This window comes from Podarcis cretensis (genome assembly GCF_951804945.1).
Source record: "Podarcis cretensis genome assembly, chromosome: Z".
NCBI lineage: Eukaryota > Metazoa > Chordata > Lepidosauria > Squamata > Lacertidae > Podarcis > Podarcis cretensis.
The window spans coordinates 18427948-18443493 of record NC_137184.1 but is presented as its reverse complement, the minus strand read 5'-3'; the positions used below and the strand labels follow the sequence as shown (position 1 = coordinate 18443493).

General features: G+C 40.9%; 1 protein-coding gene across 4 annotated transcripts in view; it reads right to left on the bottom strand.

Moving 5' to 3' along the window:
* Positions 1-5599, bottom strand: part of SNAPC4 (small nuclear RNA activating complex polypeptide 4) — a 32967-nt gene extending 27368 nt beyond the window's left edge. Inside the window, exons 1-4 of one of the 4 annotated variants that reach the window (XM_079961212.1) lie at positions 5533-5599; positions 2995-3136; positions 1981-2021; positions 26-193 (exon numbers count right to left, since the gene is read on the bottom strand). In XM_079961212.1, coding sequence (XP_079817338.1) covers positions 26-193; positions 1981-2021; positions 2995-3127 — 342 coding nt within the window. In that variant the 5' untranslated portion in view covers positions 3128-3136; positions 5533-5599. Of the gene's footprint in view, positions 1-25; positions 194-1980; positions 2022-2994; positions 3140-5008; positions 5383-5532 lie in introns of those variants that run through there. The other 3 variants (XM_079961213.1, XM_079961211.1, XM_079961210.1) reach the window with 3 other exon arrangements.
* Between the last annotated feature and the right edge of the window lie 9947 nt (positions 5600-15546).

Here is a 15546-nt window from a genome sequence, read left to right as displayed (position 1 = left end):
AAAGCAGCCCCACCACAACACTGACCTGCTGCTCTCTGTTCTGGGCCAGCCAGAGGGTGATCTCCTCAATCTTCTCCTGAATCACCTCCTGGTAAACCATGTTCATGTGCAGGCAGGTCTCCAGGGACTGAGGGAGATGGATGTCCACTTCACTCCCCACTCCAGCACCTTTCTCCCCATCGAGGTCTACCTCCTGATCCAGAAGGAGAAAAGAAAGAGTTGATCAGATGGCTGGAAAAAACAGACTTTACAGAAGGTAGAGAGGCGGGCAATTAGATTTAGTTGGATGCATCAAGGGCATAGCCCTTGAAATTCCTACAGACAGTATCACCTTCCTTTGCAAATGTCAACCATGTTTTCTCCCGAGGTTTCCGCAACCAGAGGGACCGCTTCTGCGCATACGCGCATGGCGAAACACTTCTGGGTTTTCCGCTTTCACAACCCGAAGCTTACGTTACCTGAGGGTAATGTACGCCGGGGTGCTAGTGTATTGCTTAGTTACCAGAGGGGCTGCAATAAACTTGGAACATCTTATCACGTGTAGTGGAAATATAAGTTGGTGCAAGATTTAGGGGATTTGATTTTCATGGAAATAAATATACCAAAGACACTATGGCTTGTTGTGCAAAATTAAATTTTGTGAATTCTTCTGATGATGCCAATGTAGATATATTGGCAAAAGGTCTTATATATGACCTTGCCAGCTCAAACTATCATGGCAACTCTATGGGAAACAGCCCCAAATCTTACACTGGGAGCTCAATATCCCTGACTCTGGAAGATAGCTAGAATGAACAAAATTACGCCTAATCTGAGATACAGAACTAACTGCCAGACACTTTTTATATGATCCGGCATTCTTTTACGACATCTACACTTGCAAGACAACCTTCAATGAAATCCTGGCAAATCTGGAACTAGATCTGATAATTTGATAACACTGATAGCCCTTTCTTGGATTTTATTTTATTTTATCCCACATGCAACTAGACTTGGTCTACATGCCAGTTTTATCATTTTGCTTTAATTGTCATCTGTTGTTATAATTGTTCTCTCTCTTTATATACACCTTAATAACTGTACCAAATAAAAATACTATTTTCTTGCAGCATAGGATCATTGAATTAAAGTGTTGAAAGGGACCCTGAGGGTCATCTAGTCTAATCCCCTGAAATGCAACTCATTCATCTTTTTTTTGTTCCTGTGAAGCTTCTGCCATAATGACTACACATACACACACACATAGAGGGATATATGCTGTCGTTTCTGCATTGCATAGAGCTGGACTAGATTACAGATACTCTGAATGTTTGACTGTTCCTCACAAATAAACCAGCAATAACAGCAACAGATGTATCCACACAACCCACCTCTGGATCTGAACTACAGCCAAGCATTTCTTCTAGCTATCAGTCAACCCTCCTGGTCCTTGTAACATCTGCAGTAGCATCCCGTGAGGGAGAGGAGGAAGACTAAGAGGAAGACTAAGAACTGCATTCACCCCTCAATGGTAATTGCAGTGAGTTTTTAAATAGTTTTTAAATGGTTTTCTAGGGGAAGTTCTGGATTTATGTAATTTTGTTTATAAGCATGAAGACTAAGAATGTAACATAACATGCAAGTTACCTGTAAATAAATTATACGCAAGCCACTTTGGGAGCCTTTTTCACTGAAAGGCCCAGTGCCCTGCTTATGTATTTATTAAATATCCAGTTAAATTTCTAGCCCACCCTTTCCTTTCAAAAAGCCCAGAGCTTGAGACACATTTCATGTTTCTTCTCACAAGTGATCTCATGAGCAGAAAAGTGAACTGGAATTTAATACCAGCTTAGTGGGGCCTAGATGGAACTTCCACAAAGAAGGGCTAAGTCCTTTATCCACATGGAGACTAACTTTTTAACAACAAAAAAAAGGATGTGATTGTGTATGTAACATATAAACCTCCAAAACAGGAAGATAATATTTGAACCAGGTACTTGCCATATTGTCATGAGTATCAGAATCATCATCATCAAGGTCATCTGACAGGAAATGAAAAGAAATATTAGACAGAATACAGGCAAAGAAAGCAAAAATTTCAAACAGTCATGGCAGGAAGGCAGTCTAACTGTGACACTCTTGGTGTGTAGTGGTTAAGATAATGTACTAAGTAGGTTCACATTGCAACTTGTGGATAGCGTTAGAAAAACCATAATGTGCTACACAGGGAGGCTAACAACAGCATATCCTACAGGCTTGCTGTAAGGATTAATCAGATCATATTTGTCGGTAAGGCCCATGTTTAAAAACAAAGGTGAGTGCAAACTTAAGATGCATGTGAGAAGCACTCTGAGGGCTACTATCAGATAAACATTTATGATTGTAGGCAGTGGACATTCCCGGGCTCATGTGGGGATTGAACCTGAGGCCTTCTGCATGCATAGATAAATGGCATGATGAAGAATGACATGATGATGAACAACTGTGGTGGTATTCTGGATGTATTTGAACTAAAATCCCACAAACTCTAATCAAGTAACAATCCCACCTACTACCAAGGTAGCCTCAAGGTCCTTGTATTAATTTACAAAGCCCTGAGTCACTTAGGTCCAAAGTACCTCAGGGATCACCCAAACCTTTATAATATCCCAGTTGAATCACAGAGATCACCCGCTACAGCTTTGTTGGTTGTTCCCTGAATTGGTGAGGCTCATTTGACAACAAGGAGTTTTGAGTGTCATCAATCGAGTCCTACGAAACTCTCTGCCACTAGAGATGTGGCAGCTGCTGAAAACCTTTCTATTCCACCAGGCCTACTACACAGGCAATTAAGACAACATCCTTCTACAATGATTATCTGATGTCTATCATTAATCTTTTATGGGTTTAATGTATGTCTTTTTTTGTTATAAACCACTTTAATATATTTAATATATTACACTGTGGTAATAGAAATATTTTTATGAATAAATGTGGATTGTAGAAGACATAAGAAACACTCAACAAGCATTGCACCTTCAATGTCAGAGACCAACTCAGGACTAGAGCTTGAGACTTGGGACTCGATGCTTGCAACATTGGGGCCCAGGCTCCTTTCCAGCTCTTCAATCTCCCAACGGATTTTCTCTCTTTCTGCTTCTACATCCATCACTTATATCTGCTACCAAGAAGAGATAAAGACAAAAAAAGAACTATAAATAAAAGATCAGATTCAAAAGAAACATTCATTAGCAGTGATTCCTGTATTGCAGGGGGCTGGACTAGATGGCCGATGGGGGTCTCTCCTAACTCTGCAATTCTTTGGTTCTATGAATCTGTGCACACTTAGGTCCTCCTACACATTAAGCAGTACCAGAAGCACTGATCTGCCATAGGAACATGAGAAGCTGCTTTATGCATGTCGTGGGGGGGGCGGGGATTTAAGTTTCTGAAGGACTTGGCTTTCATTGTGGGCGGTACCCATAGCTCAGTGGTAGAGCACTCAGGTTCAATCCCAGGTATGGAAGGCTCTCCAGTAGCACAGCTGAGAAAAGACCACAGAGAAATGCTGTAAATCAGAACAAATGCTACATGAATGCATGATTGTTAAGACTCAGGTGTCAATATAACGTAACTTTCACTTAACACAGGATTGTCAGAAGCTGCCAATTAATTATTATTTGGTGATAATTTGAGTTAATGTTATTATGTACTACTATATTCTACTGAATATTCTACTGAATATTAATTTTATATGTTGTTTATTTTAAAATCACATTTTTATTATGACTTACTTGTATTGTGTAATATTGTGTGTAATTTTATTGTATTTTTTTGTTCTTCCAACTTGTAAACTGCCTTGTGTATAGCAATACAGAAACGTGGTATACAAATTAAAAGTGGGGGGAAATGAAGTCAGACCACTAGCTCATCTATCCTAGTACTGACTACACTGACAGCAGCTCTCTAGTTTTTCAAGCAGTTTTTTTGCAGCCCTACACAGAGATGACAGAAACTGAAGTATTTTGCTAGTATGTGTTGTAAATTTCCACTTTAAAGATTTCAGTTGTTATGGTTTGAATTTAAACACCAGCCTAAAAAGTTGCTTTTTGCTGAATCAGATCCTTGGTTCCTTTAGCTGAGTGCTGCCTGCACTGACTGGCAGCATCTCTATGTCAAGCTGCAGTGCAAGCCCCACGAAAACCTTCACGCTTTGCCCCTTTGCAATGGCAAGACATTGGCATCAGTCTGTCTCAAGAGAAAATAGATAGTGCCTCAAGGGATGAAGTCAAACTGCTGCATTAGAAAGTGATCTCCTGGGGCACAAGCTTGGGCAGTGTGTATGGAAGCCCTGGGCTGCCCACATGACATGACCCCACTCTCAGTCTCACTGCTGTGGTTCAAAAGAAAGCAGAGCAATACAGTTGGCACCAACTTGGCTGCAAGAGTTGCCCAAAGGAGGAGTACAAGGTGCAATACAACCGCCTTAGGGACTCCACTCCAAACTTGTGTACAGTTTACTCCTTAGCCTTTTATTCTCCCAAAAATATCCCACAAGACAGCAGAGGTTTAGGTTCCGTTTTCCTTCTCCTAGAGGGGCTACCTTCCCAGGGGCAGATGAGCATTGTCTGCCACTCACTCCCCTCTACAGCATGTGCAGGAAATTGCCTTCTTGTCCATTTGACCCAATATTGGTCTCTTCTGCTCAACCCATGGTAGCCTGTGTTCTCATGCAGAGGGTTTGAGTGCCATCGGCTACCCTAACCTGGTTTAGCACACCAGTCAAAGCCATTTATGGTGGGTAGCTACTGTTGTATGCTGCCAGCTTCTAAGAGCCACAAGGGAGGTGTGAGTGCAGGGTAGGGACCAAAGGTGGGCAAACCACCCCAGAAGGAGCATGATGTGTCTCCTACTAGATGCATACCCAGCACCCAATACACCACACAAGGACAAGAAAACCTGGATGATCAGAGGAGGTCTTAGCTGCACCAGCTAGGAAGGGGAGCCTCTGCCCACAGGCAGCTTGCCAAGAGGCAAGCCCTCTACTCACCGCATTCTCACAAGCAGCATCTGCCCGGAGGGAGTAGCGAAAGACTGGGCTAGCAGGGCAGCAGGGGCGTCTGGGGGCCCCTTATGCTGAAGAGGGGAAGGACGCTAAACCCAAGCCGAGACACTCTGTAACCATCTCTGCCAATGAAGCCAGACAAGGCACCAATCCACAGGGAGGTATTTGTTCCCTCTCGCAACCAAAGTTGTTCGTCCTGATTGCCTAAGAGGAGCTCTGACTAGCCACAGGCTGGCTAGTAAGGCTGGTCGCAGAAGAGCCACAAAAGACAGCAGTGGGAAGACCGGCGTGCTTGCCACCAAGGACCTGCCTGAACCGGAAGCAAAACAGAACACCTTCAGCATCACAGCCGTGACCCGCTCCTTCCGCTCTGCCGGCAAACCAATAGATGCCCGCTCGCGCATTGGCGCCGTAGCCAATGCCAGGGCAGCAAGGAACGTACCACGTGTTCGGCTCTGCCTAATGACCGTGTGGCCTACTGAGTTTGAAAAAGGAAAAGGAAAAAGTACCGTAGCTTGGCCTGCAGTGCGAAGTTTGGTTGATAGGAGGAGAAGCCATGCAAGCGCCAGCATCACGTGTGAATACTACAGCCAATTAGGAGAGCAGGTCGCTCTGACCCCTCCCCTCCTTCAGTAAAAGGTGTGTCTAAGGCGCAGCAGCAGCAGATCCCGCCCCATTTTCTCCCGCATGCGCAGTGGCAGGAAGAAACGGGGGGGGCTCCAGGTGGGAAGGAAGCGACTGCGCAGACCACCTTCTCCCCACAATTATCATTATCATTATCATTATCATTATTTCATTTCTATACAGCTTTATATTTTTAAGAAGGTTTTCAAGCTACATTAAAATATCAACTAAAACAACCCAGAATAAAACATTACCTGAGAAAGTCAAATATAACGTATACATTCAAAGCAACATAATTAACAGGAAACTAAAATATAAAGATTTCAAAATAAAACATTACAACAAATGAGGTTCAGTACATAATGTACATGTAATTTGTGACTCTTCAAAATGTATTAAGAGGTTGAGTCCCTTTCTTTTTAATTGTTTCAATTGCTATTTAATTGTTAATTATGCTATTTTAATTATTCCTTAATCATTAACCAACTAATTTATTAACATATAATTAGGCAGTACCCCACCCCACTGGTTTTCTTTTAACAATGACTTTTATTATTTCATTATTTAAAATATCACTGCTCATTTCAAGAAGTGAGGTTACAGGAACCAGGCAGAGGGCCTTGTTGGTGCTGGCACCCACCTTATGGAATGTCCTCCCATCAGATGTCAAGGAAATAAACAACTACCTGACTTTTAGAAGACATCTGAAAGCAGCCCTGTACGAGGTTTTTATTGTTTGTGGTTTTTTGTGTTTTAATATTCTGTTGGGAGCTGTCCAGAGTTGCTGGGGCAAACCAGTTAAATGAGTGGCATATAATATTATTATTATTATTATTATTATTATTATTATTATTATTATTATACTATTATTACTATTGTCCTCCAAGGAGCCCAAGGTGATGCTGAAGTGGTGTCCCCACAGCCTTGTGAGGTAGGTCAGATTCAGAAAGTGAGGGAATGGTCCAGGGCTCCAAGGAAGCTTCCTTGGCACACTTTCTTTTCTGGCAAGGGGTGGTGGGAAGAATAATCTGACTCCTGGAATCCTCAGGCTAATAGAGAAGGCTTCTGCCACGGTTGGTGTCAACAATATGCCACAGAGTGGTCAAGATCCCTGCTTATTTTATTATTTTGATCTCTTAGCCAGTCACCCTCTTTTAATAATTTTAAGGTGCATATACATAGCAGGCCACACTCAACAGAAAACCAATCCTTCACCATTCAAAATTAGGAAATATTCTGTTTAAAAATACACACTTTATTTCATTACACAGAACAATCTCAAAGCTATCTTGGCTGCCTTAATTAATTCATAAGCAAAAGGTCCTAGTGTGATAGGAATTATATATATATATATATATATATATATATAATATTTATTGGTGTTTCAAAAAGTTACAAGAATAAAAAAGAAAGAAAAAGAAAAACAGAAAATAGAAAATACAGAAAAAAAATAAAAACAAATCCATCTTTTCATATCTTATCTATCATTTGCTTGTTTCCTTGACCTCCTCACACATCCTTTTTTTTGTATTCTAGTTCATTAGTTGTTTCAGCAAATCCTTTCCTTCTTTGTTTTTGTCTTACTAATTTATCTTAATATATTGTAACTTTACATTCTGACTGTTAACAATCCATTTTTACTTAATCCTTTATAACATTACTGCTAAAACCACATAGCTTCATTCCAGCATCCTTCTAACATTCCTTAATTTTACAATGTTTCTGTAGATAGACTTTAAATTTCTTCCAGTCTTCTTCTACCAACTCTTCTCCCTGGTCTCGGATTCTGCCAGTCATTTCCGCCAGTTCCATGTAATCCATCACCTTCATCTGCCATTCTTCCTGGGTGGGTAAATCTTGTGTCTTCCAATACTTGGCAATAAGTATCCTTGCTGCTGTTGTAGCATACATAAAAAAAATTCTATCCTTCTTTGGCACCAATTGGCCGACCATGCCCAGGAGAAAGGCCTCTGGTTTCTTCAGGAAGGTATATTTAAATACCTTTTTCATTTCATTATAGATCATCTCCCAAAAAGCCTTAATCTTTGGGCAAGTCCACCAAAGGTGAAAGAATGTTCCTTCAGTCTCTTTACATTTCCAACATTTATTATCAGACAAATGATATATTTTGTCATGTACCACCTGTATATCATTTTCATAATATTCTTTCTTAAGGCATTACATGCTGTGAACTTCATATCTGTGGTCCATAACTGTTCCCAGTCAGCCAACATAATGTTGTGTCCAACATCTTGAGCCGATTTAATCATAGCAGATTTCACCGTTTCATCTTGAGTGTTCCATTTCAACAGCAAGTTATACATTCTTGACAAAATCTTAGTTTTGGGATCTAACAGTTCTGTTTCTAATTTTGATTTTTCCACCTGGAAGCCAATTTTCTTATCCAAATTATATGCCTCCATTATTTGATAATAATGAAGCCAATCTCGCACTTTGTTTTTTAGTTTTTCAAAGCTCTGCAATTTTAATTTATCTCCCTCTTGTTCCAAAATTTCCCAATATTTCGGCCATTTGGCCTCCATATTGAGCTTTTTCTGAGCCTTCGCTTCCATCGGTGACAACCACCTTGGGGTTTTATTTTCAAGTAAGTCCTTATATCTTGTCCAAACATTAAACAATGCTTTCCTAACAATATGATTTTTAAATGCTTTATGTGCTTTGACCTTATCATACCACAAATATGCATGCCACCCAAATACATTATTGAAACCTTCTAAATCCAAAATGTCTGTGTTTTCAAGAAGCAGCCATTCTTTCAGCCAACAAAATGCAGCTGATTCATAGTAAAGTTTAAAGTCTGGCAGGGCAAATTCACCTCTTTCTTTTGCATCAGTTAGTATTTTAAATTTTATTCTGGGCTTCTTGCTCTGCCAGACAAATCTAGAAATATCTCCCTGCCACTTCTTGAAACAGTCCATTTTATCCAAAATTTGCAATGATTGAAACAAAAACAACATTCTTGGCAATACATTCATCTTTATAGCAGCTATACGGCCTAGCAAGGAAAGCTTCAAGTTTGACCATATTTCTAAATCCTTTTTCACTTCTGTCCAGCATTTTTCATAATTATATTTAAATAAATTCACATTCTTAGCAGTCATATTAACCCCCAGGTATTTTACTTTCTTAACCAATGTTAAACCTGTCTCCCTCTGAAACCTCTCTCTCTCGATCGGTGTTAGATTTTTCTCTAAAACCTTAGTTTTTAACTTATTCAACTTGAATCCTGCAACCTGACCAAATTCTTGAATCAGTTCCAATACTCTTTTAGTACTAGATTCTGGCTCCTGTAATGTCAATACTAGGTCATCTGCAAATGCTTTCAGTTTGTACTGTTTAGCTCCGACTTGTATACCTTTAACCAATTGGTCCCTTCTAATCATATTTAAGAGAACCTCCAGGACCGAAATAAAAAGCAATGGGGAAATTGGGCAACCTTGTCGTGTCCCTTTCTCTGTCTTAAACTCCTCTGTCAACACATTATTGACAATTAGTTTGGCCTTTTGTTCTGAATATATTGCACCTATACCATTTCCAAAACCTTGACCAACCCCCATCCCCTGTAAATTCTTCTTCATAAAACTCCAAGAAATGTTGTCAAAAGCTTTCTCCGCGTCTACAAATATAAAAACTGCTTTAGTATTAATGTTCACTTGTAATTTTTCTAGAATGTTGATTATATTTCTCATATTGTCAGACAAGTGTCTGCCCGGGAGAAAGCCTTCCGCTAATACTTTTTTAAATCTTTTAGCCAAAATATCTGCAAAGATTTTGTAATCCACATTAAGCAGGGATATGGGGCGGTAATTCTTAAGTTGTGTCTTCTCAGACTCAGTTTTCGGTATAAGTGTAATGTAGGCTTCCTTCCATGACTCTGGTGCTTTTTTTCCCTTCCAAAATTCCATTACAAACTACAAATAATGGTTGTATTATCCAATCTTTCAAGGATCTATAATATCTTGAAGTTAAACCGTCCGGCCCTGGAGATTTACCCAGTTGCATATTCTGGATGGCACCTTCTACCTCCTGTTCAGTTATTTTATAATTCAGCGTGTGATAGGAATTTTGAGGTCTTGGATATATGGTAATGTTCATAACCACATGTACATAGATCAGCACAGGAAGACCGACCTGAAGCCATTTTGATTCCTAAACTGAGCAAATGTTTTCTCTGCAAGGTCAAAGTAGAAAAGCCTCCCCATTGTCTTTTCCTTCACAAATCCTGTCTTAAGGGTATGTCTGTGTTTGAATAGGGTGTGAGCCTGTGACTTGGCCCAGGAACTAAGTATTTATCACTACAAAAGAATGGCCAGGCTCCCCAGGCGATCCAATCAAGTAACCTGCCAGACAGGAGATAAACACTTTTCTGTGATGTAGGTGTGATTTATCTGAGGGGAGGTCTTAGGTTACACCCATTCTGTGATGTATGTATGATGTTTCTGGGGGTGGTCTTGATCTACAGGATGGGAATTTCAAAAGTCTTTGTAAGGCCTTGCATGCCACTTTTCTGGGTCCCTCCTCTCTCCTGCGGGTGAGGGGAGCACCCTGTTGCAACAGATCAATAAAGATCAAGCTTAATAGCTGCTTTGCTTCTCAATATTCTCAGGTTGGCCTCTGTTATTCTCTCCTACCAATAGGGAACCTATGTAAAGACTCTATATAGGCTCTTGGGAAAAGGGCAGTTTTTGTTTACAACACTAGGACAGGTGATGAAGAATTTGATCCAAATCTAAAAAATGAATGAATATACTTTTCGGACAGGGTGGGGGAAGGGAACTAATATATAATCCAGGGCCAACTTTACGTAATTTATTTCTCCTTAGTATCTTAAAATTGTAAAGCTGCTAGTGGGGAGGGGGGACCAAACTTCAATAGGGCTATGCAATGTCTATTTTTCCATATTGTAGTATGTTGTTGTTGTTTAGTCGTGTCCGACTCCAGTGAGCACTCAGGGCTGATTTCCTTAAAAATGGATATATCACCAGCTAAACATCATAATAAACTGAAATAACACCTCTCCAGGGAACAAGCCTGGGCAATGTATATGGAGATCCTGGACTGCCCCGACAACAAGACTCCCCTCTCAGCTGTGCTCCTAAGCAAAGCAGTGCTATACCTTTGGCACCAATTTGGAAACAGAAATTGCCCAAAGAGGTGTACAATGCACCATCCAGTGGACTTGTGTAGGGTTTGTTCCTGAGGAAACAATTCAGAAGCCCTTAAGAGCCAGCAACCATTTCTCAGAACCAGCATTAGAAGAACCACTATTGAGCACAGAAGCTCAATACAGTAGTACCTTTTCATAAAAGGAAGACTTTGTGCAATTCTGGGGTTACACCACTAGAGGTACATTGGGGGGGTGGGGGTTTAGGACTGAAATAGCATTGTATTACAGTGGTGACTCGCAAGACGAAATTAATTCGTTCCGCGAGTTGCTTCGTCTTGCGATTTTTTGTCTTGCGGAGCGTGGATTCCCCGGGTATTAACGGCTTTAAGAAAAAGGAAGCAAACTCGCAAGATGTTTTCGTCTTGGGAAGCAATCCCATAGGGAAATTCGTCTTGCGAAGCACCTCGAAAAACGGAAAACCCTTTCGTCTAGCGAGTTTTTCGTCTTGCGAGGCATTCGTCTTGCGGGGCACCACTGTATGTAAAAATAAGAAACAGCCTTAAATACTCAGAAGGAATATACCCTACAAGAAAAGCAGGTCCTACAGGCAATATATTACAATATATATTACAATGTATGGGACAACCAATCTCAGTGATCACAGGTAGGAGGAGGAGTTATGCTAAGACCAGACCATATCATTACCAAGGAAGCAGATTTAGTCACTGTTTGAGAACTATCCTTGCCCCCGGGTCTGGTCTTGATTGGATGGATACTGGGATCAACAAGTGAGACCCACATGACCTGTAGGTGCTGCTATGCAATGCCAGATAAATGCTAAGACCACTGCCATCCATGACTTGATCATGGATGGAGGACTTGACCTGGCATGTGTAACAGAGACTTGGTTGGATGAAGCAGATGGGCCTGTTCTTGCCCCTGCTTGTCCACCAGGTTTCTCTTACACACAACAACCCAGGTCATGTGGGCAGGGAGGGGGAATTGCAGTGATTTTTAGGAAGTCATTAGCTTGCACCAGGCATCCTATTGCGAAGACCCAGTTCTCTGAGTGCATGTTCTGGAAGTTGGGCAATAGGGGCAGTACAGGATTCCTTTTGGTGCACCGACCTACCCACTGCACAAAGGATTCCCTGCCCAAGCTGCTTCGGGTTGTGGCAGATGTTCTCCTGGAGACACCTAGTTTGGTTGTCCTCCTAGGGGATTTTGATATCCACACCAACACGACCTTACAAGGGGCTGCTCGGGACTTCATGGAAAGCATGGTCTCCATGTGGCTGTCCCTGAATGAGTTCGGCCCAACTCATAGTCATGGACATGCCTTAGACCTGGTGTTCACCTCTATGGATGTGGGTGATCTGACACTAAGTAAAAGCAGAACAAAAGTGCCATGGTTGGATCACTTCCTGGTGCAACTGGACTTCTCCATGACCCTTTCCATCTGCAGGGAGGTGGGACTGATTCAGATGGCCCTCCCCCTCCTCTTAATGGATCCAAATGGTTTCCAGAGAGCGGTAGGGGATGTTTTATCCCATGTTGATGGCCTTTCAGCTGATTCCCTGATGGCCCACTGGAATGTGGAGTTAACCAGGGCTATTGACTGTCTGGCTCTGAAGCGCCCTCTGCAATTGCATGGAGCCCAGACAGCCCCGTGGTTTTCCCAGAGCTGAGGGCAATGAAACAATCGTTGAGATGGTTAGAGCGCCGGTGGCGGAAAACTCATTCTGAATCTGACTGAACATGGCTTAGAGCTCAACATCAAGCCTACCAAGTGGCGATAGCAATGGCGAAGAGGACCTTTTTCACTGGCTCTATTGCATCTGCAGAAAACAGCAGCAGAAGACTCTTTCAGGTGGTTCGCAATTTAACAGCACCACCTTCACTAAAAGGGCCCCAATATCTCCTGCAATGATTTTGCTACGTTTTTTACAGGTAAAATTGCTCAGAATAGGAAGGAGGTAGACACCACCGTGGGAGCAGGGATTGGGCGGGAGAGTCCTGGAGTCCTGTCTAGTCAAGTTGTGTGGGATCAATTCCATTCTGTTACCTCTGAGGATGTGGACAGGATGCTTGGATGAGTGAAACCGACCACCTGTCTCCTTGATCCTTGCCCATCCTGGCTCATAAAAGCAAGCTGGGAAGGGCTGGACGGTGGGCTCCGCAGGGTGGTGAATGCTTTTCTCTGTGAGGGTGTGAGGGAGCCTTCCCAGACCTACTGAAAGAGGCGGTTATTAAACTGCTTCTTAAAATAAACTTTTTTTTTTTTAAAAAAATAACTTTTATTCAAAATTAAAACAAAACATATTATCCAGAAACATATCATCCTTATTTCCCCCCATTTTTCCTCCCTCCCCCTCCCTCCCCCACAGAACCCACCCACCCCCACCCCCCGACTTCCCTCAGTTCCAGTCTTTGATTTCTCTAAAAATGCTGTTTTCTGCATGTTACACAGTTGCATAAAACCTCAAACTATTTAACTGATTATTATCAATAAAAAGTTTGTGACTGTTTATTCAAAACCAGCCAAGGGGTCCAGTTCACTTTGTTGTGTCTTCAAAAACTTTGTAAAGGGTTCCCATTCATCTTTAAAGTCACAGTTATCCTTGTCCCGTAGCTTGTATGTTAGTTTTGCCAGTTCTGCATAGTCATCAATTTTTCTTGCCATGATTCTTTAGTTGGGGTTTCTTCAGTCTTCCATCCTTGTGCTACCAGAACTCTTGCGGCCGTTGTCGCATACATGAAGATGTTTTTCAGCTTTTTTGGCATATCTTTCCCTACAATCCCTAATAAAAATGCTTCAGGTTTTTAACAAATGTTAAATGGAACATTTTCTTCAATTTGTTGTATATCATTTCCCTTTTTTTAAAAAATTACCTTACAATCCCACCACATATGATAAAATGTCCCCTCCTTTTCCTTACACTTCCAACATATATTTGAACTAGTTTTGTACATTTTCCCTAACTGCACTGGTGTTGTGTACCATCTGTACATCATCTTCATATAATTCTCCTTCAATAGGGAACAATCTGTAAATTTTAAGTCAGTTTTCCATAATTTTTCCCAATCTTCCATCATAATGTTGTGACCTACATCTTGTGCCCATTTAATCATAACTGATTTTACCTCTTCATCTTTTGTCGTCCATTCTAATAGTATGCTGTATGTGGCCTTCAGTAGTTTCCCCTTTCCCTTCAATCACTTCCGTTTGAAACCTAGATCTAGTATAACTAAATCCTTTCTTGCTGTCTTCTTTATGTGTTTCATATAGTTGTCGATAATTCAACCAACTCTGAAAGTGGTCTTTGATCTCATCATAATCTCTTAATTTCCATTTTCCATCATGTTCCTTTAATAAATCAACATATGTGAGCCATTTTCCTTTCTTTCCAAGTGGTTTGAGCAGTAATGATTCATGTGGTGAAAGCCACCACGGGGTCTTTTGTTCCAATAAGTCTTTGTATCTCTCCCATACTCTCATTAGTGATTTCTTGATTGTTGTTGTTTAGTCATTTAGTCGTGTCCGACTCTTCGTGACCCCATGGACCAGAGCACGCCAGGCACTTCCGTCTTCCACTGCGTCTTGCAGTTTAGTCAAACTCATGCTGGTAGCTTCGAGAACACTGTCAAACCATCTCGTCCTCTGTCATCCCCTTCTCCTTGTGCCCTCCATCTTTCCCAACATCAGGGTCTTTTCCAGGGAGTCTTCTCTTCTCATGAGGTGGCCAAAGTATTGGAGTCATCTTCATGATCTGTCCTTCCAGTGAGCACTCAGGGCTGATTTCCTTAAGAATGGACATGTTTGATCTTCTTGCAGTACATGGGACTCTCAAGAGTCTCCTCCAGCACCATAATTCAAAAGCATCAATTCTTTGGCGAATATGGTTGTAAAAACTTCTATGAACCTTCCCTTTCCTGTACCATAAGTATGCGTGCCAGCCAAATCTGTTGTCATGTCCTTCTAGTTCTAATGCCTCTTGCTTATCCAATCTCATTCAGTCCTGATCCATACCAAACAAGCAGATTCATAATACAATTTAAGGTCTGGGAGGGCAAACCCGCCTCTATCTTATACATCTGTGAGTATTTTATGTTTTATGTTTTTATAAATCTTGAAATCTCTTTCTGCCATTTTTTAAAGCATTAATATTTCAGGATGACTGGTATTGATTGAAAAAGAAATATCATTTTTGGCAACACATTCATTTTAATTGCCGATATTTTTCCTAACATTGAGAGATTCATTCTGCTCCATATTTCTAAATTTATTTTTACCTCAAGCCAAATTTTTTCATAGTTATTTTTAAATAGGCTTATATTTCTTGATGTTAACCAAATCCCTAAATATTTAACCGTTTTATGGACTTCAATCTCAATGTTTTGTTCTAATTCGGTTCTTTCTTCTTCCTTCATGTTTTTAACTAATAATTTAGTTTCATTCCTATTTAGCTTAAATCCTGCCACTTCCCCAAAATTCTGATTTTTTTCTATTACTTTAGGGAGTGAAGTTTTAGGTTCTTCCACTGTTATCACTAGGTCATCTGCATATGCTTTTAACTTGAATTCACTTTTCCCAGTTTTTACACCTGTAATCTCTTTATTTGCTCTTATGTTTTTGGCAAGTACTTCCAAGACCAGAATAAACAATAATGGTGATAATGGGCATCCTTGTCTTGTTCCTTTTTGGATCTTACAATCATCTGTTATCACCCAATTTATAATTAGTTTGGCTTTTTGTTCTGCTTTAAATAAT